We start from the raw sequence: 26003 nt of genomic DNA, 5'->3' as shown, positions 1-26003 counted from the left end.
TTGGGCCTAGATTTCCCATCTCAGGACATTTTGGGCCAGCACAGTGAGGGTTGTTTGTGAGATCTCTGTGCAGGGAATGGAGCAGAGCACAGGTGGGCTCAGCCTGACCACTACACTGCCCCACTGCCTCTGCCAGCTCTGCAGGCACCTTCCCCTGGGCCCATGGCCCCTCCCTGCCCTCTGGCATCAACTGGGCAAACTGGGTAAACTGGGAGCTGCAGCAGGAGATCTTTCTGGCTACTGCCCAGGTAGCAGCTGCCTGCTGGAGGAGCAGATGCCTGTGCTATGTGAGCAGGTCCTGATGGGACCACGTGTGCTCCTGGTGGAGGTGGTCCTGTGGTACAGGAAATTAAAACTCTGGGAAAAGTCCAAAAGGTTGGAAAACCACGTGGTGTAAAGGCACAAGAGAGAAGTGAGCTGGAAGTGATTGTACAAATAAATCTACTTCACTGCTAACTGAAAAGGAGCAAAGACTGAGAAAGAAAAACCTCTGGATACTCCTGTATCCATCAGAGAGATCCACACTATCCACAGGACTGTGCTGGTAGCAAAAAAAGGACAATAAGCCATGGCTTTATTGATTGCTTCTCCTCATTGTCTTTTATTATTTTTCCTATTTAGTTAATAATTAGAAGTTAGATGAGAAGGGAATGGTCAGTTCTGAGTCTGGGGTGTGGTGAGTGATGCTAGAAGAGATTGCAGTAATATATTTAAATTTTACTAAAGCACTTGACACTGTGTCTCAGTTTTCTGCACAAAACCGATTAAGTCATTATACGTGAAAGCTGATCATGGAGAAGACTGCATCAGGTGGAGAAAGGTTTCTAAATTTCTGTAGACATCACTGCCAGATTAAACTCTGATTAATCAATGCAGATTAACATCATCTTTATCTTTGCTGCTGGTGTCAGACAAGACCTTTCAGCTCCAGGCCATCACATCATCTATTGCTCAGGTGAAAGCATTTGATGAGCTCCATCCTGTTCCCTGTGGGCAGCAATCAAGCTCAGAATTGAGCTTGTTTTTCTTTATTCAGTTTCATCTTCCTCTTCTAGAATTCAAAAATTACTGCAGGTCTTCATGTGTTGGAAATCTCATTTTCATTACTCTGAACTTGATTTAAGACCTAAGTTGGAGTTTTTCAGCACAGTTGAAATTCACTTACAAATTCAGCTGTCCATTTTGCATCTCTCTGAGGGCATTCAGCTGAAACCAAGTAAAAGTCTTTCATATACACCAATCTTGATGTGCAAACCCATGTCATCTCTGGAAGGGCTTCTGATTTCTACTTGCATCTCACACTCAGTTTCTAACCCACGTGTCTGCTCATCCTTTCCTTCACTGGTGATATTTGTACTAAAATCACCTTCCACTTCTCATCCTTGTGGAGAAAGTCAGCACTATCAGACAGGTCCAGCTCTCAGATTTTTTCAGAAAAAAAAATAAATTCCCCATCTGCTGTTTTTGGTGCCATAGAAATAAAAACTACTTTTTGTATCATCATTTTAATGCATCATCTCTGGGAAAAAAATATTAGTGGTGGGACCTAGATCATCTAGGAAGGGTTGTTGTTTCCATACCATGCCAGCTGCCCAAAGCAGGAGTTCTCCATCTCTTGAGCAGCTCCACACTTTGATAAGATCTCCACTGGGTGCTTGAGTTTCTGTCTGACCAGAGGCAGAAATTCAGCCATCAGCAGAGGTGGTTGTTGGTTCCTAGCAGGGAACCAGATCAGCCTGCAGAGGAAAAAGTTGCTTCAATTCTCCTCTGTGCTTTGAAGCAAGGGCTGATTATGAGCCATCAGAGGGGCTGTGTCCTAATCAGCAGCTGTGGCTTTTATAAGTCAGCTTTTATGAGATAAGCCAGCCACAGAGACTCTCTTCCATAACCTCCTAATTTCCCCAGGCAGTTTGGTCATGCCTGACACCCTGGAAGACCATGGCAACATTGAAGAGGTTTTGTTTCCATCATAATAAATCAGATACTTCATTCCAGAAGGCATTACAGGATCTGCATCACATCATCTGTAAAAATACAAGGTGAATTCCCTGTGAATTGGGTTTTTATTTTGAACAGGCCTGAACCCAGCTTTGGCCTGAATGAGGAAGGATCTGGTCCAGCTCCTGTAAGGTGAGGGGAGTGCAGGAATCAGTGCAGAGCTGCTGATGGGGTGGCTGAGAACATCTCAGAGACCCTGATGGCCCCAAAACATCCTCCTGGCCTTTATCATAGAATCACAAGATGATTTAGCCTGGAAGGGACCTTAAATTTCATCTTGTGCCAGCCCTGCCCTGCCACGGGTAGGGATGCCAGTCACAGATAAGGGACCAGGAAAGTGTTTTACCACCTTTGTTTTCAGTTTTTATCTCTAATTTGAGCTGACAAAGTTGTTCTGTAGTTCTCTTACTACAGGGGTTGAGTGGCCATCGGCTCCATTCAGATTCAAAAGCTCCAGATAAGGAGCTAATTGTGACTGTGGTGATGTGGTTTATAGGGGACATGTTCCCCTGACAGTGAAATCACCTGGGAAAAGACTCTTCTCTCCTGCCAGATGGAGTAGGGTGTGGACAGAGTCGGGGAGAAGTACTAGAAACTGGGAATAAAGAATTTTCCTGTGTCAGATGAAATAAGCTTTAGCGGGAGCTGAAGGCAGGAGGGGACCAGCCAAAGCCATGGCTCTTTTCTCGAAGCAGAACAGATGCACCAAGTGGTGCTTTCAGGTGCCTGTGATTTTATCCAGGGCTTCCCCTCCCTGACAGGCATGGGAAATATCAGTGGTGTGCTCAGAAATTTGTTGCATGGGCTGTGGTTGGGGACTGTTTGGTCAAATGTCTCTGTTTGTGTATTCTAGACCTCAGATAGCTGAGGAGTTAAGCAGGAGGGTGTCAAGGTGAAGTGGGAGTTGAGAAAGGGGGGATTAAGCCCTGTGTGCTGGCGGGGGCAGGAGTAAACCCTGGGAGTTAATGGCTTGGACATAACCTGGGAGTCTCTGGCCTGGTGAGAAACTGGACAGTTCAGGCCCAAAGAACTGCCCTGACCTGGTTGTATTGAAGATTGAAAAGGATTCAGCAGCTCTCATTCCTTTCATTTCTCTTCCTCTGAGGCAGGGATCTCCCAAACCACTAAAAAGACTGTCTGCTTGCTTGAAGCAGGCTCTCCAGTTTACTGCTGATGGTATCAGACCCCTCCATCCCCACCAGATGTGGGGATGCACCAGATGTGCCAGATCTCTGGAAGTGGGGCAGCACAAGAACCTTGAGCTCCTGCTGCCCACAGAGGGATGGTCCCATAGCACTGTGAGCCCTCCTGGGGCAGATCCATCGCCCTGCAAGCCCAAGAGATTGAGCCTGCTGGAAAAGGAACAAAAGCCCTTCTTCTGCCTGGGGAGGAGGGACACCATCCTGAGTTTATACTGCATCTGTGCAGCAGATCATGAGACACTGCAACACTCTTGAGCTGTCAGATGGCATTTTTAATAAACCCAAACTTGACTTTTTAGAAATTGTTGTTAATTAAGCTCTCCAACCAGAAAGCACAGGGCTTTGATCAGTGCTTCTCAAAGCAAGTATGATCCAATGCTGCATCTTGTGTCAGCTCATTAGGAACTGCCTTCATTATAAATCCTGCTCGTTATCTGAGTCTGAACTGGAAGCCTGTGAATTAAGAGAGGAGTTAGACAAGGTTTTGTAGCTGGGTCTCAAACCATAGACAACATAAACATGGTTTATGCTTTATAGACATAAATATAAACATAGTTTATAAGAAGGAGCCCTTGATGGGAACGGTGCAGTCACTGATGAGCAGAAGGTAAGGCCCAGCAAGTGTCCCAGAAGTGAAACAGGTGTGTTAAACAAGGATATTTGTCATTGTGTCACCTGCACCCCAGCCTGGGTACCCATAGCACGTTTGGAGCAGGACAGATAAACAGGAGAGCACGTGCACCAGGTTCCTTGGAGCTGAACTGCCAGGGAAGGGTCTGGGGGGAGCAGTCCCGGTGTTGGTGTTGGTGTTGGTGTTGGTGTTGGTGTTGGTGTTGGTGTTGTCAGCTTCACTCACCACACAGACAGCACAGCTGGTGTTTTGACCCTGGAGAAGCAGCTCACTGCAGAAGTGTCACCCTGAGAATCAGGCCCTCGATATTGTTTTTCACAAGTTCTAGCCACTTTCCCAGGAAAGTAACTATAAACATAGGTGTTTATACATTCCATTAAAGATATGCCTTTTGATGGACATTTCTCATGGCCAGTGTGGTTGGGAAGGTGTTAACCTGACTATCCAATCCCTGGTCATGGTCAGAAACCTATAAATACTGAAAGAACAAATAAACTTCGCTCTTTCTTTCACCACACCTCGAACCGTGTCCGTGTGACTCATTTTGTGTCCAACAGTGACACAGAAATCTTGTCCATGAGGCTGCCCTGCCATCCTGGAATCATTGCTCTTCATAAGCTTATATAGGACTGGAAAGTGAGAGATGTTCAGTGTCAATTATAGTTCATTTTTCTGGTAACTCACTGTTCCATGGTAGATTTAGAGCTGCCTGGAGGGAGGTTAAGAGTCACTTTGTCCAACTGTCTGGAGAATCAATCTAAAATAGGAAGAGTGGGATGAGGGAGTGTTGAGGAGGCTTGTAAAATTCAGACACAACGCATTCAAACAAGATTTATTTTATACACCAGTTAAACCAGATTAATTTGTTTTATTAAACCAATTCAATAAATTAAGCTAATTAAGCTCCATCAGCATTTGAATACAGATTCATGATGTCCAGTGGAATTGGTTCTACTTGAATGATTTCAGATTTCTTAAGGTCTAGAAGAGTAACTGAGAATGAGCTGGGTTACCCCAATGAGGTGAGGGTTCTCAGCCTCATGGAGATATCAGAGACAGCACCCTGACACAAGGGAAGAATCCCAACTGCAGGCTCTGACCCCCCAACATCTACACCCCAGTTGTTTCTGATCTGTGGTCAGACACAGCCCCATGAGCCCTCACTGGCTGGGGCCTGACATCCCCCAGAGCCACCATGCAGATGTGGTGGGGTTTATCCTGCACAGGAGAAGGGCAGCGAAGCCAGCCAGGACTGGCCAGACTGGGGCCAGGGGCAGTCACTGACTGGAGGGAGAAGGATGCTCATGACACTGTGTCAGCCCTTTGCAGCAGCCTTTACTCCCTGCTGAGGCAGAGTGGTGAATCACAGGATCATGGAATGGTTTGGGTTGGAAGACACCTTAAAGTTCATCTCACTCCACCCCCTGCCATGGCAGGGACACCTCCCACCATCCCAGGCTGCTCCATGCCCTGTCCAGCCTGGCCTTGGACACTTCCAGGGATCCAGGGGCAGCCACAGCTTCTCTGGGCACCCTGTGCCAGGGCCTGCCCACCCTCCCAGGGAACAATTCCTTCCCAATATCCCATCTAACCCTGCCCTCTATCATTCCCCCTTGTCCTGGCACTCCAGGGCTTTGTCCAAAGTCTCTGCCCAACTGCCTTGGAGCCCCTTTAGGCACTGAAAGGGGCTCTAAGGTCTCCTGGAACCTTCTCCAGGCTGAAGAGCCCAGCTCTAGGTGAGGGTCGCCAGCCCTCAAAGCATCTCTGTGGTCCTTTGGAATGGAATATTCATTGAGTAGGAATATCTGAAGTAATCTAAAATCAATTAAACTGGAAAGCCCATCAGCATTCCTTGTTTCCTTTCACTTGTCTTGAGACCTGTGCATTGCTTGGCTTTCAGGAAATGCACATTCTGGACCCCCAGTACCATTCCCCTCATGGACTCCCCATGGCAGAGCAGCATCAGGAACACCTGGGGCCAAATCCCTGCAGAGGAGCAGCACCTGCACTTTGCTCTGCTCTAGGGGGGCAGACCACGTAGCAAGGGCTGTGAAATGCTCCCAGAAAAGCCTCTTCTCTACACCCTGTGGCCATTAACTGCTGTGTGGGTCAGCACCTGCACTCTGCACTGTGGGAGCTCCAGAGCAGCTGCTCAGCCTGAGCCCCTGAGAGGAGCCACATCCATCCCACCAGCTCTCTCTTGGTGCTGATGCTTTGCATCAAGGGTGCTCTTGACTGAGAGGGAAAGTGTTTTTCTTTCCTTATTCAGAGCATTCCTCAAGCATTTTAGCTTGGGAGCTCAGTGTATGCCACAGGTCCTCTGCCAGACATGGGCCTTTCATAAGATTTTTTCTGTCTAATCACACAAAGAAAAATGCATTTGCCATTCTTAGCAGACTCTTTCACTGTGGTGTCTCTTTCTTCATCCCACAGTACATTTTCCCTGGTAAATTCATGTGTTTTACTCTGTGTATGTTTTGTCAAATGTGAAGAAAGAGGGGGATACTGTTTCAGAAACAGACTTATGAGGCCCAGCTATTCCCAGTAAAAAGCCTAATGCTAACAGGGTTTCACAGATGCTTTTTGGGCTGCCCATCAGCACATTTATCTCCACTGGTAAATCCCAGAAGTCTTAACCTCCAAATCTTGCTAATGAGAGATAGTCACATAAACCTTGGGCTGGCAGCAGAGGCTGCTGATACACATCACCACAGTGTGAGTGTTCTTAGAATTTTTGAACTGAAATTAAATGCTCTGTGGCTCTGCAGCATGGCAGGTGGATGTGCACAAAATAGCAATGGGAAGAACATGGAAATACAGGCAGTTCCCTGCCTGAATTTAACAGAGGTGTATATAGTGTGCTCTGGAGTTAACACCAGGGGGACATTATGTCCGTAGCCTCCCATGGTTTCCAGCCCACCCTGCACTGCCCAGGCAACTGGATATCACTGACAAAATCCTATCTAGCCCCAGCAAATGGACAAAGGCAATTTTTGGGCTGGCTGATGAGTCTGCACAAAGAGGCCCTGACCCTGCTTCAGTCTGCAAGTCTGTGCACAGGTCTGGGGAACAGAGCAGGAACACAGAGCAACCTGGAGCTCGCTGTTGTTGTGCACTGCAGCGCTGAGCCACAGGGAAGTGGCGGTGCCAGGAGTCTGTCATTGGGGCAGGAGATGCAGCTGATCCCCACGACACTGGCACACAGGGATGTGCAGCCCCAGCACACAGAGATGCACAAGAACACTTTCCTAAACCCATCAGAGCTGTCTGCACTCCCTGGCCTCAGTGCATGTGGCAGGCTGGGCTGGAGCTGCAGGTGCCCCCAGGCAGCCGGCAGAGGGGTGCTGGGGGCTGCAGAGAAGCATTACCAGCTCCAGCTGCATCACCGGTGGAGAGCAGGACAAGCAGTGGAGGAGAAATGAAATGATCAGCAGGGATGGAGGGAGCACATGGAGGAGCAGCCACTCTCAAAGAGGAGTTCGTAGTGATGGCAAAGCAGTGTGACTCCCTGATCCTCTGGCTTCTCTTAGGGCACCAGGAATCCCTAAGCCATCGAAAGTGCGGGTGTGGAGCCCTGCTTTGATGCAGGGGGAGCTGACACGTGAGCCTGGGGAGCAGTGTGTGTCCTGCCCGCAGCATCCTGCCTCTGTTCACGAGCACTGTGGGTTTGCATGATTTAAAATTAACATCTAGCCCGGGACAGCATTTCACTTTCTCCAGGCATCCTGCTCTAGCAGATGTCTCCAGACTCTGAGGTTAGAACCACTTAAGAACTAAGAAAAGCCACGGGACGATTTCCAGCGGGGTGCGGAGGGGCTGTCCCTGTGCCCGTGTCCAGCGGGGCTCGCAGCAGCTCCGAGCGCTTCCCTTGCCCTCCAGCAGGCTCGGGGGGCTTTGCTGCTCCCCGTTCCTTCCCAGCGCTCTAAGCAGTGATTTCAACCGGTTCTGTTCAACTCGGGACGAGCCGCAAGTGAGCAGCGGGTTCCCGTCCCGGCCGAGGCACGGTGAGCGGGGCTGGGCGCTCCCGGCTCGGGCGGCTCCATCCCGTCCCCCGCGGCCGCCGAGCATCCCGGGGCGGGGCTGGGCCGGGCTGTGCGGCGGGCGGGGGTGGCTCCGGGGCCGCCCCCATCGCCCGTTTCCTCCCCCGGGCCCGGCCGGAGCCCGCTGCCCTCCCTGGCGGCGGTAGCGGGGCCGCAGCCCGGCCGTGCGCTCCGGCTGAGCCGCGGGACGGGCCCGAGGGACGGCGGAGCAAGTGAGCGGGCTTCTTCCCCTTCTTCCCTCTTCTGTCCCCTTTCCCCCTGCTCTCCTCCCTTCCTCCTGGCTCCCCCCGCCTCGCCCCTGGCTGTCGGGAGCGCAGGGATCTGCTGCTGCAGGAGCCCGGGACTTGCAGAACATCTCCTGGCTTTGCGGCATGTTTCAATTTTCTTTTCCTTTCCCTTTTCCCTCTTACACTTGGAGTAGCTAATTGGGTAGGAAAACACGAACTGCAGGGGTGGGATTACTTCATGCTCTTGCAATGCTGTTTTGCTGTTGGATTTGAGTCCTTTGGTGTGAACAGAGCCTGCCTGGCGGTGCTGCCCTGGAGCGCGGCGGGGCCCGGGCGCTGCTCCTCCACCAGCGCCTTTATTCCTCAGCAGCTCTGCGCTTGGAGGGACCATTGTCTGTGCTGCTGCCTTGCTTTCGGAGGAGGCTTGCTCTTTTGAACAGCGGGTCCCGCAGTAATCCCTGTCCATGGTGTGTGCCCAGACGCTTCCTCATCTGGCAGGTTCATTCCATCACCAGGGCTTTTCTCCTTTAGTTTGGAGATTTCTGTAGAATATGTGATGATCTCCAGGGAAGCAGCGATGCCGACAGCGGGCTGTTCGCTTTCCAGCCTGCTGGCTGGTGTCCTGGCTCCTGCAGCCGTGGATTGTCGCTCTGTGGAGCAGCTCCGATTTTTCTCCTCTGTTTGTGAAAGCTGGATTTCTTCAAGTTTGTCTAAGAATGGGGGAACAGGGGAATTTCTTGTGCAGGTGGCACTGAAGTTCATCTAGCCAAATCAGCAGAAATTGCTTCCCTGAGAATACATATGTATAGATATGCTCCCTGAACAATTTATTCTTGAATATGAGCAACAAGTTGTGTGTGTTTTATAGAAATAAATAGAGGAGGTGAGTGCCGGGCATTGATTCCTGAGGCCTGGAGTCAGCAGGATGCTTCAACGTGGGGATGAGCGAGTTGGAGTTGGTCCTTGGGTTGGCTGGATGCATGTTTACACCACTGGAACATCTGCAAGTGAAGGATCAGTTTGTGTTTGTCTCATGCTCAGCTTTCCTGTGTATTCCCCTCCAGAAGGGGATGCAGTGTGGTGCTCAGGAACTCACTTCTCCTTGTTACTCTTCCCCCTAAGGGCACTGTTTTTGCTCTCAACTGGCAGTTCCAGCAGTGAAATAAGGAGGGGGCAATTTGTCTTCCTTCTTTACCATAAATATTTTACCTGTAAAACGGTAACCTCAGAAATACTTAAACCCAGGGAAATTTGCTTTGTGTTTCTTAAGCTTGGGCTGTCTCCAATGGTATCATGCTCTGGGATTGGATGTTCTGCTTTATTTCCCTGAATTAATTTCATTGTGGCACTGAGAATTCCCCTGTGGTCCCTGGAAGAATTTTGAGAAGCATTTTGAGAAGTTCGGAATTGCTAAATAATGTTTTTTCATCCTTGAAATAGAGGTGGGAAATTTCCTATCCCAACCTGCCCCTGGGTACCTGAAAGTTGACTTTTACAGCTTTCAGCTCGGCAAAGCTGGGCTTCATTGACAAATCTTTTTTAAAGTGACTTTTCTCATCTAAAGTTATGAAAAGTTGATACCTCTCATAATAGGTGGATGAATTAGATAAGTAGAGATCTTCCTGCTCCCCTTCTGCTAAGTGAAAATACACATGTTTTTATGCTGACAACAATTGTTTAAATGATTCCCAGCCCCAGGGAGCCTCCAGTCCATTCCTGTTTGCACCCTGGAGCTGTGTCAGTCTCAGATGGCCTTTCCCAGTGTAGGGAAGGCAAATGTTCTTGGTGAGGTTGTTCCCCAGTGAGCCAGAGCCCCACAGAGAAAGCGATGTCCCCTTGGTGTCTCTTTCTGGAGAACAGCCTCATTGGCATGAGACATCTCCATCCTTGTGCAGCAGCAGGAGCTATCACAGCTTTCTCCAGTGACACCTGCTGTGATGCTCATGGGGAGCTTGGGGTGTTCATCTGGGAGAGAACTCAGTGACAATGTCGTGTGTGTTCCTCCAGGATTATCAGAACAGCTGTCAGAGAGGGGTGGGATGTTCTCTCCAGCATGGAGGTCGTTATGGCAATGGGAATGTCAATTCTTAGCCCTTTAGCTCCAGCGAGTCATAACTGAAAAGCAAACACTTTTCTTGTCATCTCTAAGGTTTTGGTTTTTAAGAGGGCAGATTATCACCATTTGCACAGAACTCAGCTGCAGTAATTCCCATCCCTGCCATCCACGTGCAGCATTGCTGCTTTTGGGAATGGCTTGGGAGCAGTGCAGGGCTGGGGCAGAGCCTGTGTGTCTGGAGCCAGCAGCAGAGTGCCTGGGGAATCCCAGGCAGTGTCTGGAGACAGAGCTGCAGAGGATGCTACATGAGGGGAAGCTGAGCCAAAATGTACCCAAGAGCTCTGTCTGTCCTGGCTCCTGGCAGCAGGAGCTGACGTGAGGACAGCCTTGGGGCACTGCTGGCAGGGCCTGGCTGCTCTCAGGTGCAGCAGTGCTGAGGCAGCTGCTCCCTGTGGGGCTGTTTCTGTCCCAAAAGGAGAAATGTTGTGTTGGCAGCTTCCCCAGCACCAGGATGGCAGCGAGGGCCAGGGCTGTGCTCAGCTCCTTGCAGCCTGCATCCTCTCCAGGCTGGTCTTGCACTCCCCTTCCAGCTTGCTTCAAGTTTTCCCAGCTCTAAAGTTGGGATGTTAAATGACATCTTTGTGGTGAGCTGTGGCAGGCGAGGGATGCTGTGTCCTGCTGAGGCTCTGTGGAATGTCACAGCCTGTTTGCTGCAGCCCTAAGACAGGAAGGGACAAGCACCAATCCCTGTGGCTCCTGGCCCTGGGCAGCCCCATGATCCTGTTGCTGCATTCCTGTATTCCACAGCTGTCTTGCTGAGCTGCAGGAGTCCCTCACTTACCTGTGAGACACTTGACCTGTGTCTCACTGGGCCAGAATGAGAGCATAGGGACCTAATCCTGCCTTGGCTGGCACTGCTGTTTTTTGGGGGGGGGGATGCAAAAAGGTATGAGGAACAACCACAGAGCTGGAGGATGGACACAGAGCAGGAGAACAGCAGTGCCATTTCAGTGGCACTGAATTGTCCTGGGCAGGGTTACAGGGTGGGCTGGATGCTGTTGCTCAGGTGGAACCAGTTCCTGTGGTCTCTGCTCCCCTTCAGCTGCTGGGTGGGAGAGGTCCTCAGGCTCCCTTGCTCTGCTGGTGCCATCCCAGTGCTTTCACGCTTTGGGATTGCACCCGTGCTTTGCTCACCACGTGCTGTCCCCAGGGACAAAGGGACAGGATGTTGCTGGCTGGGATCACTTCATGGGTGGGGTGATCTCTCTCCAGGATGGTGCCCAAAGGAAAGGCAATGCAAGAGCACAGGTCCCGTTTTTGTTTTTGGGAGGGAGGGTCCTCTCTGCCAAGACCCCCTGCACAAGCAGGAGAGGTTGTCCCACCAAACCTGGTCCCCTTCAGGGCAGTGGCTGATGTTTGGTGGCAGCGGCTGTGGGCACGGCCCCATTGGGCTGTAGTGGCAATGCTGAGTCCCCAGTGGTGCTGGCAGCCCTGGACAGCAGGGCTGGCACAGCTGGCTCTAGGTGGAGTGTTTGCACTGGGGAGCCCAGGCTTTCAGCAGCTTTAATAGGAAGTTACTTTTTGTGATAAATTGATGGCTTCATTTTTTGACCTTTCAAGCTTTTCATGCATTAGCTACATGTAGGAAATGTAATTTTCCATGCTGAGAAACCAGCTCTGAAGCAGAATGACTGATGTGATCTTTTTTTGGATGTCTGGCAGACCAAATTTAGTGTGAAACAAGGCTTGAGTCCTGGACTGAGCTCTTCTGCCTCAGAGATTTGGTGTCTGCATGATAGAGAGTTGAAAAGGGGAGCAGGGAGAATTCAGTAGAATTATTTTCTTTTGATGGCTGTGAAGTTCCTGGAGAGACACCAAGGCACAAGGGTTTCCAGACTTATACAGGGATTTCAGTGACTGAAAAGTAATTTGAAGGGAAAAAAATAAATGTTAAAATGAGGGAGGCTGAGGACTGCTTGGTCCTGAGCACCTTGGTCTGCAGAGCTCCCTGATCCTGTTCCCACTGCTGGTGGCAACTGGGGTCTGGTCCTGCTGTGCTGAGCAGAGTTCCGGCAGCTCCAGCGTTGCTCTGTGTGCACTGAGGCAGCTGTCTCTGAGTTATCTCTCCCCTTGCTGCTCTTCTAGCTTCCTGGGGATGCAATGCTGGGCTGTCCCTGTTCTGGGGGCTTTGGGGTTAGCATTTATAAGCCTTCTTCCAAAAAAGAGGCAGAAACTTGCCTGTCCTAAGAGCCTGCCCCTGTTTTCCCCACAGCTGCCATAGGTTACAGAACATCCAGCTGAATGTTCTTTGTGTGCCTGCACGTCACAATGGTGCCTGTATCCAGCCTGGTTCTGGGGATGTGTAACCAGTCTAACAGCCAGTTTTGGTCTGTGTTTGTTTACAGGAGGTACCTGGGGACATCACTTTGAGGTGCTCTGTGCCCGTGTCTGCAGCAGCCTTGGCTGGCAGAGGATGCCTTGGCCTCTCGGAGCATCGCAGGTGACACTGTGAGAGCTGCCCACACACACGTGAGCCTGCAAGTGGTAGGAGTCGGGCAGGGCAGCTGCCTGTCTTGCTTTTAATATTTCATAGAGTGCTAAGAATGTGTGACCTGCATGAAGCCCAGGAGTCCCTAGGATGTGAGTGCTGCTTTCACTTGAAGCTCCCCGCTGCCATACAGCGCTGTGCCGGTTCAATGGGAAGAGAACAGTTGCCCTCTGGCTGTGATTGAGCTTCTTAGATCACATCTCTTTGCTATTTTGCTGCACAAACATCCCTTTCTAACAGTGCAGAGGGGAAACTGGACTAATCCTCCCTTTAAATGCATTTAATCTGTGTGTGAACCGTGGCTGGGAACTGTAAGGCACATGGCCACAAAGCCCGAGCACGGCAGATGCAGGCAGCGCTCCTAGTGCAGCCCTGCAAGGCCAGGTGGCTTGAGCTGCTGAACTCCAGACAAGCCTGTGAGGACCTCAAAGAACATCATCTTCTCCCTTTGTTCGGGCTTTTCCTTATCTCTAAGATGAGGAAAAGTGATTTCCCAGCCCTCCTCAAAAGCAGAGCTGTAAAGATCTTGTTAATTAGTGATTGACAAGTGCTTGGAGGCTTTTGGCTACAGGGCAGGGGGAAGGGCAGGATGGGGGTGTTATGTGGCAGCACTGTCTTGAGGTCTTGTCCCTACTGTTCCAAGTGTGGGGGAAATCTCGGCTTGGCCTCGGATGGGAGCTGTGTGGTGCTGGCACTGAGGTGTTGAAGCACAGCCCCGTGAGCAGGTGACTGTGACAGCGGCTGGGTTCCATCAGGCCCTGACTGCAGGTGATTCTGAGTGGGAAGTGTTTAAGCTCTCCCTGTGCCACAGCCAGCTTCCCAATCTGCCTCCTGCTGCCCACTGGGACCCCAGCTGCTCTCCTGAGCAGCAGGATCCTTGTCCCAGCCCTTAGGGCATCATCAGTCAAGGGGTCTTCCCTCTGCTTTGTCCCTGAAACCTGACAGATCCGAGCTTCTCTTTCTTGGGCATCTCTCCTCATGCCCTTGCTGGGGCAGCTTGCTCTGAAGCTGGTACATGCTGAATGTCCCTGGAGTGTCTGTAAGTACACAGAGGACAAAGAGGAGAACATCATTTGAAAAGGTGGCTCTTCATGGATGTTCTTGGGGACGGTCCTTGCTGGTGTGCCGGTGCCTCGTGCAGAGATCAGACTGACTTGAGGGCAGCTGCTGGCTCTGTTTAGTGGCCAATGCCTCGTAAGAGGAGAGGTGTGAGAGCTTTAGGGAGCTGCTGCTCAGCTCCACACACACGGTGCTTCCTGAGGTAAATAACTGTGGTGTGAAATGTGTCAAATCTCTGGGGCCCTCACAGTGAGTCTGGATGCCCAGAGTCGTTCTCTTCATTCACAAAGAAAAGATGTGATGGAGGAGGAGCAAACCTGCTGTGCAGGTCTGGCAGGGATCTGCCCTGGCTGGGATGCCATGGCAGCTTGTCCTGGTGCCTGCTTTGAAGAGGGAGGGAAGGGAGGGCTGCCCCACACACCAGCCCTGCACCTCTGGTTATTGTTCCTGGCTGCAGGGTGATGTTCTCTGTGCTATCAGTCTAGATTGCTTCTCAGGAAACAGCCTCTGGATATGCCAGTGTTGGCTTGGGTTTCCTCCTATGCAAATGAGTTTATAGGAATGTACTAAACTCCTTTACAAAACAGCTTGAGCACTAATGAAAGACATCACTGTATAAGAGAAAAATATTGTTAGTGCATTACTACTGTCATTAACGAGGTCAGATCATTGCCTTGGAACAGAATTAGTTTGTTTTGCTCTAATCTGTTTAGAGCTAGAGTGCTCAATAATTACTCATGTCCTTGTGAAAGGGATGGGACAGCATGACTAGAGCTGCTGCCAGACTGCTCTGACTTTGAAATGAATTGTGCAGATGATTTTTGAGAAGGCATCTTTCCAGCTGCACAGTGCCCCTGGAGTAATGCTGGCAGAGCCCAGCTTCAGCCAGGAATGGTCATGGTCCATAGCACGGCTCCTATGGAAAGAGTGTCCAGAGGGGGATTCAGAGAGGCATTAGCAGCAGGAACATCTTTGGACTCTGCTGTTGTCTTCATGTTTATGATCCTGTTTGACTTACAGCATGTAAATGTCTCTCTGAACTATTCTTTTCTCTAGTCTATGCAAATTTTCAAGACCCCAGGAGCTCTCAAATACAGCTGCTCTCTAAACCAGAAGATTTACTCCTGGGTATTTGCACCTCTAGAATCTTCTCTTTATGCTTTGTTTTGTTTTTCCTGATGTCATTGGTGTATTCCTGAAAAGACAGACTGTGGCCACCAGGATGGATGGACAGGGTGCTGAGAGCCACTGCTGTGGAGGTGCCCTGGCTCAGGAGGAATGATTGTCAGCAGGTCATGCTTTCCCTCATGGGTGTGATGGTTGTGCATGTGGCTTTCTGCATGTGCAGCTGCTGCCCAGCAAGGGAAGAGCTGTGGTAATGGAGACCTTCTCCTGTGCTCAGAGCACTCAGGGTGGGCTGTGAGACCATGGGACCTCCCGTCCCCTCGCTCTCTCTCTAGTCCTGTACCTGTAAGCTGAGTCAGAGTGCAGCTTCTGATCAAAAATCGAGCTGAGCTTAACCATCTCATCCATGCTGGAGGTGAAAGGTTCTTAGGTTCCTCTCCAGCATCTGCCTGGCAGCTCCCTGGGAGTGCAGTGCAGGGGTAGCAGAGCTGCAGCATTGTGGAGTTGGAGCAGGGAATGGCTCTTGCTGGCACTGTGGCCTCCTTTTGGTTGTGCTCTCCATTGTCCTTGATGGGTCCTTGCAGGAACCTGGGTCAGGCTCACAGTGCCACAGCTCAGCAGTTTCTTTTTAAGTGGTTCTTTCCTGCAGAAGGATGAGTTTATTCTGGAGCCCCCAGCTTTTCCCTCCCCTTAATCCACTTGCTGACTTCAGCTAAAGTGGTGCTAATCCTTGCTTTACTTTCCATTTCCTTCCTCGTGTTTCCTTCTGGCTCAGCTCAGATGTGTTTTGTCCCCTGAGGCTGAGGAGCTGCTGCTGGGCAGTGACTCTCTTGGAGGGGTGCCAGGAGTGTTGGAGCTGGGGCAGTTTAGGGCTGGATCTCTGCACCTCAGGGTTTGCCTGTCTGTGTGGCCATAACCAGTGAAGTGTCTCTTGTCAGGAGTACACAGGAGCCTTGCTGGGTCTGCTGCTCCATCAGTGTCCCCCCACCTCATGGGCACTGCAGCCAGGACTGCTCAAGGCCTTCACATCCCTGAGCAGTTATTCCTGATCTGTAGTGAGGCCCAGCAGAGTGTCTGTTCCCGCTGTCCTGTGTTAGGGAGCTGTCACCAGTGCTCCCCAGAAACCACCTGACTTGCTTCAGTCCCACTGTGGTGTTCCTCCAGCATGTATTCAGGTTGTTGAAATCCCATGAGGATCAGGATCTGCAAACACCAGACCTCTACCATATGCCAGAATATCTCAACTACTTCTCCCTGAGCAGGTGGTCTATTGACACCCAGCACAATGTGTTTGTCTGTCCCCCAGCCCTGAGCTCTCAACAGGCCCATCATCTCTCCTGAGGCACAGCCTGATGAGCCCTTACCAGCTCTTCCTTGCTGTCCCACAGAGCCCGTGTCCATCCATGGCACTCTTGGTCACTCAGCTGTCCCAGCGTGTCCTGGGGAGGCCTCAGCAGTGTCCCAGCCCTGCCTCCTGTGTGGGGGGCTCAAGCCAGGCACCAGCTGCACCAGGGGCCTCTCTCTTAATCTGTTTTCAGTTTCCCACATTTTAATTCCATTGAATGCCCTTAATTCCCATGTCACGGAACAAGGAGAGCTCTGTCCAGAAAAGCTCTGTTAGAGATGTGTATTTTGGCAATTCTAAAAATACACCTTGCTCTGCTTGCCCAGGCTTGTGCAGGGTAGCCATGGCAACGTGGCTCCAGGAGCAGGGTTAAAAACAATTGCACCAATGAAGGGGGAAATAGAGCTACTCAAACTTATCAAACCCAAAAATTTAGAAAATATTAAGTAAAAACACCATGTGTGATTCTGTGGTCTGTTTTGGATTGATTGAAATGGTGCCCCTTCCACTCTTAAGGAGCATCCCAAGTGCTGATAGAGCTGGGAATGCTCAGTGTGAAGAACAGACAGCTCCAGGGACACCTCAGAGCCCCTTCCAGGGCCTAAAGGGGCTCCAGGAGAGCTGCAGAGGGACTTGGGACAAGGGATGGAGGGACAGGACACAGGGAATGGCTTCCACTGCCAGAGGGCAGGGCTGGATGGGATATTGGGAAGGAATTGTTCCCTGGGAGGGTGGGCAGGCCCTGGCACAGGGTGCCCAGAGAAGCTGTGTCTGTCTCTGGATCCCTGGAAGTGTCCAAGGCCAGGCTGGATGGGGTTTGGAGCAGCCTGGGACAGTGGAAGGTGTTTCTGCCATGGCAGGGGTGGAATGAGATCATCCTAAAGGTCCCTTTTCACCATTCCATGGCTCTATGAAAGAGAACAGCCTGGCTGAAACATGGGGAGTATTTTTAGGACAAAAGCATGTTCTGAAGAATGGTTTTGGCCAGCAAGGCCGGCCTGTGAGAGGGCAGGTGGATGTTGTAATTTGTGTGCTGAGCTGAAGTCCCTCAAAATCAATGGAGATTCTTTCATTGATGTATTAGCTTAGGGCTGGGAATACAGGCTTGGTAAAAGCGACCAGATGAGTCTGAAAGCAATGTGCTACTGTTTTTAAACTAGATTTGCCTTAATTGTACTTGCTATGCCCTGGCCATGGCCAGAGGAACTCTCAGGAATGTCATCAGCTTGCTGGGGAGTGTCTGTCTAGTGGAGCTGACTGAGCAAGGTGGTGCTTCAAAAAGCTTTAAATAAAATTATTTATAGCACCTTATTTTTTCTGTGCCTCATAGAAAAACAGAATGAAAGGATTCAGGGCACCTCTTTCCAAAGTATTTTCAGGTTTTTGTTGATTTGCAGGTGCTTTCCTTCCCTGGCTGATTGTGCTTTGCCACCTTGTCATGCTGGTGCCATCCTATGTTTTTTGGGGTATGGACAAAGGTGCAAATGTGCCTCTGCCTGATCCTTAGAAGTTCCTGAGCTCAGGGCAGAGAGTGGTGATGTTCCTGCTGCCTGTTCTTGGGCTTGAACCTGAGCTGGTGAAAATCCTGCCCTGCCTGTTCTCCCCAGGAGCTCAGCTTGGCTCTCCATCAGCCCCATTGACCCTGAGGAGCCTCTGGAAGCTTCTTGCTGTGTGTGGCAGCACTGGGGAGGAGGGTCCCAGGGAGGGGTCCCAGTCACTGACTGGTTTGGGTTGTCCTGGAGCACAGAGGCGAGCTGGAGGTTAAAGCTGGGCCGAGGGGTGGATGTGAGGCCGAGGTCCGTGCAGAGGAAGGAAGCGGGGGCGTGCAGCTGCGTGGGGAGGATGCTGCGCCTGCTGGAAAGCACCAGCGGGGTCTCCTGAGACAATTTAGGTGAAGGAAGCTGCGATGAAGTCACTGCTTTACTTGGCTTGGTGGTGGCAGGAGGTGTTGTTAGTGGTGCTGGGGGTGAGGAGTTCAAGTTAAAGGTGGTAGAAAGCAAACGAGCGCGTGTGCTGTGTGCAGGGCACGGTCCCTGCGCTGTCCACACATGGGGAGGTCAGTGTTTCATACAACCATGGACTGCTTTGGGTTGGAATGGACCTTCAAGGTCATCTCATTCCAATGCCTTCCGTGGGCAGGTTTAACACAGCTGCCACAGAGAGGGATCTCTCCAGGATCTGGTCCTTCCCCTCCCTGCACTGGGTATGAGTGACCTCAGCTGTGTCCTGTGAGCACAGTGTGTGCTGGTGCTTTGGGCAGGCTCTCAGGTGGCTGCTAGTCCCTGGGGAAGGCAGCTGTGGGTGTCCCCAGGGCTCCTTGGGGCTTCAGGGGTGGCACTGGCCCAGGTGGAAGAAGTGCAGCCTTTGTGACGCTGCAGCAATTCCTTCCACTTGCAGAGAAGCTTTGGGAGAACAGGAATTGGAGTCTTTTAAGAAGACTTAGGCAAATTTTAAAAATGTTAGGGTGGATGTCTTTAACTGCCTTTGGATTATGGTTTGCATCAATTTGGGTTAATGGAGCTGGAGCCATCCCATAGTGTGGATTTTTTTTGCATAGGTTAGAGCAGAAGTGTGCATGGAGCTGTTCTGGGAGCTGGGCCAGGCTGGGAAGGAGGCAGAGCTGGTGGGGGAAGGCTCAAACAGGGCTGGTGGTGAAGCTGGCGGCGCACGACAGTGCCAGGAGCCTTCCCAGGCTCTGACTTAGGTGCTGGCTCCTGGCCAGGGCTGGTTTGGTGGGTGAGGACTCACAGTGAAGCTCCTGGGGAGGGGATTTACCTTGTGCTCAGGGAGCAGTGAGCCTGGAAGGGCAGAGCAGAAGGGCCGTGTGTGGAACAGCCGAGGGCTCGCGCTGTGACCGACACGGTCACCCCTGCAGCCGTGGCAGCGCTGGCTGATGCAGGTTTGGCTCCAAGCCTTGCTGGGTGGGAGGGAGGTGGGCAGTGGGATCTCACTCCAATCCACAGGCTGCTTGGAAGGGCTCTCCAAGGCTGGGCCTTCCCACATCCTCTCGAGCTGCCACACCTTGCAACGTATGGCGCAGCTCCAGCAGGATTCAGTGCCTGTCTTTTCCTCTGTGACTTTGTGTGGTCTTTGCTCGTAACTTGATGTCAGTCTGGTTCTTCAGCTCTCTGCAACCCTTCCTCCAGCGGCTCTGCTGTTTGTTACATGTCTGTGTGCCTTTCCTTTGCACATAGCAGGGATGCTGTGGAAGTGAAGTCCTACGCTTTCTTCTGTCTATTGCCTTGGTGGCCGTGATCCCTTGTGAAATGCCTTTGCTGTTCCAGCTGAGTGTGCACAGGGATGCAGAGGGATGATGTGTGTGTAGGGAGAGGTGGCATAAAGAGCTCTCTTCCCTCCATGTGAGGTGGAATGTCAAGAGGATCTCTTACAATGTGTGCTTGCCCTATTCCCGCAAAATTACAATTAGCACTAATTAAGTGGAGGTTAACCTCCACTGTGCATCCTGCAAATTAATGGGATGTGCCATTACCTTATCTTGCAGCACTAGAGGTTATTGGAAATTACTTGAAAGTGGTATATTCTTGTGTGTGGTTTGAATTTTTAATTTATGTTAATAGTTCAAGCTTGAATTAATAAATTTTGAATGATGGACCTTTGATCTTTTTTTAACACTCTTGCTTCTGCAGCTTAATATAGCTTTCCAGCTCTTGTCCCATTGTAGTGAAATGAATTGGGTAAACATACATACCATGATAAAAGTATGCAAATAGACCCTGAGCCACAAGGGTGGTGAAGCTGGTCTGGTCTCCATGTGTGGGTGTGCACTGAGGGAGCTCTGCTGCTGCCACTCCAAGGGGGGAATGCAGCAGGATCCACAGGTTTAGTGCAAGATAGTGTGTTATTTCATCTTGGAGGGAGTTCTGGTGACAAAACTCATCTTGTGGCTTTGGGCTTGCCTTTGGAGGTGGTCTTTTGGGTTTGTGGTTGTGTGTTTGAACAGAGCTTCATCCTTCCTGGGCAGTCTTTTCTTGTGTAAGGCTCCCTGCTGTAACACCCAGGGAGCACAGGCAGGTCATCCATGAGCCCAGGACCTGAGGTGCCTTGGCAGTGCCCAGTGCAGGGGAGTGGCCACTGCCCTGGGTCTCTGGCCACACTGGTGCTGCTGTAAGCCAGGTACCACTGTCCTTGCCCATGTGCACCTGTCTCATTCAGCTGCACCATTTGACCAGCACCCCCAGGGCCTTTCCCCAGGGCACCTTCCAGCCACTGTGTTCCAGTCTTGGAGCATTCCATGGTTTGTTGTGACCCAAGTGCAGGATGAGGCACTGAGCCTTGTTGGATCTTCGTACAGGGGTGTTGGCCCATGGATGCAGCCTGTCCAGATCCCTCTGCAGGGTCTTTTTGCCCTCCAGCAGATCAATACCATGACCAACCTGGTGTCACCTCTGTTCTGAGGGTGCCCTCAATCCTCTTGGCCAGCTCATTAAAGATCTGGAACAGACCTGGCCCCAACACTGAGCCCTGGGGAACACCACTAGTGACTGGCTGCCAGCTGGATGGAGCTTGGTTCTCCACTCCAGGGGAGATGGGCCCAGCCAGCCCATTTTTCACCCAGCAAACAGTGCCCCTGGCCAAGCCATGAACAGCCACTTTCCCCAGGAGAATGCTGTGGGGAACAGAGGCTTTACTGAAGTCCAGGTAGACACATCCACAGACTTTTATTGCCATCAACTGAAGAGATCACCCTGTCACAGAAGGAAGTCAGGTTGCTCAAGCAGGCCCTGCCTTTCATGAGCCTGTGCTGGCTGGCCCTGATTCCCTGCTTGTCCTGAACATGCCATGTGGTTGCCTCAAGATGATCTGCTCCATGAACTTCCCCTGCACTGAGGTCAGACTGGCAGTCTGTACTTCCCCAGATTCTCCTTCCAACCCTTCTTGTGGATGAGCATCACACTGGCACTTCCAGGCAGCTGGGTGAGAGCCAGGACTGCTGGTAAATGATGGAAAGTGCTTCAGTGAGCTCTTCCAGCACCTCCCTCAGCACGCTTTGGTGGATCCCATCTGGCATCAGAAACTTGTGAGTGTCTGAGTGCTGCAGCATTTTGCTGATTCTTTCCTCTTTTGGAATTTATGGGGTCTTCATTCTGCTCCTTGTCCCCAGCTTGGGGGGCTGAGTATCCAGAGAGCAACTGAACTTATTATTTGAGCCAGTCCTGCAATGTTTTAAAATTAAAACAGCAGATATCATCTCAGAAGTTTCCCAGTCCCTGCCAGAGCATTGACCTTGTGAGGCTGACTTCAGAGGAAGCCAAATCTTCTGAGCAGGGGGGAGACAACAGCCAAGCTTCCTTTCCCTGTGTGCTCCCAAGATGTGGGGACCCACGGGTGTTTCTGAACCCAGATCCAAGCCTGCCCTTCCGGACTGATGTCGATGGCCCTGCTCCCTGCAGTCCCCTGCTCTGGTGGGAAGCTTCAGTTGTGCTGTTCCCAGCTCCTTATCTCACAGTGCAGGGACTGGCAGGGGCTTCACCGTGGTCACCATCCAGCATTCCTGCTTTCTGCCTCTGTCTGGCACCTGTGTTACCTGGGATTGAGGGGTTTCTGTCTGGGAAGAGCAAATTTACTGGGGGGAAGGGCAGGTCTTAAGGGTGAGCTTGTTATTTTCTCAACCCACAAGAGGGAAGCAGAAGGGTTGGCAGCAGTGCTCTTGCTCTTTATTTTTTGTGGTCGGTTGCTGACTCTGAAATGAGTGGTGGCTGCTGCCTGTGTAGCAGAGGAGATCTTGCAGGAGGGGAAAGAGATGCTGAAAGGGGCTGCCATAGCAGTTGCTTCTTCAACAAAGTGCTCTGGATGGACTGGGTACATCATCCAGTCCAGGATCATAGAGTCCATCTCCTGGACCTGCACGGACACCCCAACACACCCCAACAATCCCACCCTGTCCATCCCTGCCAGTGCTGTCCAAACACTCCTGGAGCTCTGGCAGCCTCAGGGCTGTGCCCATTCCCTGGGGAGCCTGGGCAGTGCCAGCACCTCTGGGGAAGAACCTTTTTATGAGATCCAGTGTGACCCTCCTGTGGCACAGCTCCAGCTGTTCCCTGGGTTCTGTTCCTGGTCACAGAGAGCAGAGATTGAAGCTGCCCCCTTGGGAGGAAGCTGCAGACCCTGGTGAAGTCTGAGCTCAGTCTCCTGCAGGCTGAAGAAGCCCTCAGCTGCTCCTCATATGGGCCCTCCAGACCCTTCACCATCCTCATGTCCCTTCTCTGGACGTTTTCCTGTTTCCTTTGGCACCCAAAACTGTCCCCAGGACTTGAGGTGAGGCTGGAGCAGCACAGAGTTCTGGTGCTGGTGTGATGCTGTTGGGCAGTTTTGGGAGCTCACAATGTCCAGGAAAACAGAGAAACCGTTCAGAACTGTAATGGTGATGTTCTGGAGTGGCATCTCCCCGTGTGGCTGTGACATGGGTTGGTAGCACCCAGTTCCCAGTCATAACTCATCTAGTCCTGGCCTTGCCCAACTGTTCTGGGGCTGAGGTGGAGGAGGGAGAGATGGCTGGGGCTGGATCAGGGACTCTGCTCTGCTGGAGCCAGAGGGGCTTTTCTTCAGCCTTGCAGGGTGGGGGAAGCTGCCTGACCTTTAGTGCAGATTTGTTTCTGCATTACTTGCCCTTTTAACACATGATTGAAAACAGGCTGTAGGGGAGAGGGAGCAAAAGCTTGGAAATCAGGCTACAAGGATTGGTCAGGAGCATTTCTAGGAGAAACAGAGCAGAAAAAGGAGCATGTAGAGGGAATAGATTTTGCTGTTGGTGATGGATTGCCCACCTGTGTGGAGATACAGACCTGGCTCTGGGGTGCTGCCACACAAACTGAACATGAGAGTCACACCCCTCATCGTTCAGTGCAAAGAGCTCGAGAATGTGCCGTCATTTGGCATTTGGGGAGGTTCTGGAAGAGGCTCCCAGAGGTGTTTGCTGCAAACCTCACCTCCTGAAAGTGCACTCACCTCCAGCCATGGCTGTGCCCATACTGGCTCAGTCCTCTGGGGTGGCTTCTGCTGGGCTGTGGGGACAGTGGGCATTCACAAGGTGTATGTGATCTGAACTTCCATCCCTGGGGCTGGCAGGGGGACAGTGCCAGCTGGTCCCAGGAGCCCGCTGTGGCAGCAGCAGTCTGGTCCCTGGCTGCTCACGGATGCCGATTGTTTCCCTGTGGCAACAGTGCCTCGCTGGTGTTTGTGCTGAAGTCTTATGAAATCTTTATATCTTAAGTGTACGTGACCTGTTCATTTATCTTTGGGCACTGGGCAAACACGGAGGGATATTGGATAAAGCACTGCAAATATTTGCAGTTCCCCGGGAAGAGAGGTGAGTGAAACTTGAGGTTTCGTGTTACATGTGGTCCTTTATTGCTCTGCTTTTCAGGTTTAGATCCTGAACTGCTTGGAACAGGGGCAAGGCTGATCTTCCACAGGCAGGGAATTGCAGGGCCCTGTCACCTCTGCCAGTCCTGTGCCTCACAGCTGTGGCTGTCCTGCAGCCTGCATGGCACCAGGATCTGCCTGGGATGGAGGTGGGCACCGACAATGGGCTCTAAACCCTTTGTCCAGGGGCTGGTACTGCGGCCCCGTGTGGAGTCCACTGAAATCCCATGGCTTGGCCAAGTGCTTTGGGACCTTGTGCAGGGATTTCTGTTCTTCTGGACCATCCTTTGGGCCTGGTTGGAGAGAAATGATGAATAGAAATACTGAGGAGTTAGGCTTGTCTCCATATAGAGGGTGGCATGATGTGGTACAGGAGAGACCCCTTCCCAAGGGCAGGGGTGGTATGAGGTATTTGGAAGTGAAGTTTTCTTCTCTGTCATAGACAGCACAGGAGAAAGGCCCATACTTGACAGTGTTGGCTGGAGGGGAAGGTGTGCTGCTGGCACACCACAGGTGTGAGGATGCTGCTTCCAACCCCTAGGAGCATCTCAAGTTGGAAGCCAAGGATTTTGTGTTTCAGCCACTGTTCACTGACTGATGCATCAGTTGCTGTGAACTCCGTGGTCTTTCTGTTCCACCTTTTGGAAACTTGAAAGAAATGTTTCCATGCCTACCCCAAGCAGGTGGGGTGAGATGGGAAGTTCCCAAGCTGTGAGGGTTCTGAGGGATGGTGGTTTGGGGTGCAGTCATGTGCTGCATCATTCATTAACCCCAGGCACTTAAAGGCAAGGAAGTGGACAGTTTAAGGACATCATCAATCTTACCTCCACCCATACTGGAAATCAGAAGAGTAGCCTTCACACTCTGAGCAGGTAACATTACTTAAAGGATCACAAACTCTCCATTTGTTGGGACATAAAATTCAAACATAAGTAGGAATTCTTCTGCAGAAGTGACAGTTGCAGCAGGTCTGATCCTGGAATAAGGGCTTAAGTGTGAGTAACTTGGCTTGGCATAATCAGAGGGATTGCCTGGGGCCAAGTCCAGTGGCAGCAGAGTTGAGAGGAGAGGTTCTGCCATAGACTTGAGTGGTTTTTGACCAGGAATACTTGCCGTGTGTGTACAGAGATGAGCTCAGGATGTGCTAAACCAGGAATCTGTGACCAGCTAAATGTATCTGAGGATGTTCCTGCTTTCCCTCCCCTTCTCCTGTTTGAGCTCTCAGCTGAGCCCCAAGCTGTCACTTGTTCCCCGTTCACTGTGAGCCACGTGAGATGGATTTGCTGTAATCTCTGAGCCAGAGCCCAAGGTTTTCCAGCTAAGCTATGCTTACAGAAATGTTCCCAAGAGATGTTTTCTGGGAGGACTTGGAAATTCAGTTGTAAACAGAGATATCAGAAACATGTGATTATACTATTCCTTTCTTTCCCAGATGATGACAACAATGTTTTCAAGTGACAGAGCACTGTAGTCCTCCAGAGCAGGGGACTGGGAGTCACTCCTGCAGGGTGGCCTTGTGCCTGCCTTCAGAGTGGTAGCTGTGGCATTCTCCCATGAGGTTTTGCTGAGGGCATGGTCTGGCACCACCTGGAGGTGCCCTGGCCCCAGAGCAGTGGATTTGGGAAGTAGACAGATCCTCTGTGTGCAATTCCAAGGGTCCCATTCATCCTCTTTGGTTAGAGCCATCCCTTCCCACTGGGAAGAGCTGGGGCTCTCGGTGCTGCTTCCTCTGGAGTCGTGTGATGAATGTGTGATTCCAACTTTGCTTAGGAAAATTCCAAACTTCAGCACTAAGAGCAGCATTTAGGAAACACCCTAGAGTAGGGCTCAGGTAAAAGTTTATACTTGTGCTTCCTCACATTTTCAGATGTGTCCCTTGACAAGCACATGTTAAAGTATGACTTTGGCCCTTATATCAAATATCTGGACTAAATTTTTACCCTCACCCACTACTCCCTACTCCTCACTGGGGCCAAAATAGATACAAGACTCTTGTTTGGCCATGGTTCTTATCTGGGTTTGAAAAGCAGTATATGCTTTGAGTGGGCCCTTCACAAAACCACAAGGTGTCCCTGGCTCTCAGCAACCATCTGTTTGAAAAATGTTGAGGTTTTTTTTTCCTTTCTTTGGATTTCCTCCAAGCTGTGCACTTTGGGGTTTAGCAAATGTTGAGAAGCAAAGATGTAGCTTACACTGGGATCACGGGGTGTTGAAACAAAGCCTCCTGGTGAAGCTGCTGCCACAGTGATGCTCGGGTATGACCTGAGGCAGCAGGGTTTGTTTTGTTTGCTGGGCTGCTCTTCTGTTGGGATGGGTGATGGGTGTTTGCCCAAACTGTGGCTTTGCTGTTGGTCATAGCAGCAGAAGAGTGAGCTTTGCACTGAAGGAT

The 26003-nt window shown here is 51.2% G+C and overlaps 1 protein-coding gene across 4 annotated transcripts in view; it reads left to right on the top strand.

The window, feature by feature from the left end:
- Positions 1 to 7951: 7951 nt before the first annotated feature.
- Positions 7952 to 26003, top strand: part of LOC131584575 (ankyrin repeat and fibronectin type-III domain-containing protein 1-like) — a 244447-nt gene continuing 226395 nt past the window's right edge. For 2 of the 4 annotated variants that reach the window (XM_058849855.1, XM_058849854.1), the window contains exons 1-2: positions 7952 to 8083; positions 12560 to 12662. In XM_058849855.1, the coding sequence (XP_058705838.1) occupies positions 12628 to 12662 (35 nt within the window). In that variant the 5' untranslated portion in view covers positions 7952 to 8083; positions 12560 to 12627. Of the gene's footprint in view, positions 8084 to 12559; positions 12699 to 26003 lie in introns of all 4 variants that reach the window. The other 2 variants (XM_058849856.1, XM_058849858.1) reach the window with 2 other exon arrangements.

Source organism: Poecile atricapillus, chromosome 14 (genome assembly GCF_030490865.1).
Source record: "Poecile atricapillus isolate bPoeAtr1 chromosome 14, bPoeAtr1.hap1, whole genome shotgun sequence".
Classification (NCBI taxonomy): Eukaryota; Metazoa; Chordata; class Aves; order Passeriformes; family Paridae; genus Poecile; species Poecile atricapillus.
Note: the sequence above shows the minus strand (reverse complement) of the source record. Positions and strands in the feature narration are given on the sequence as shown.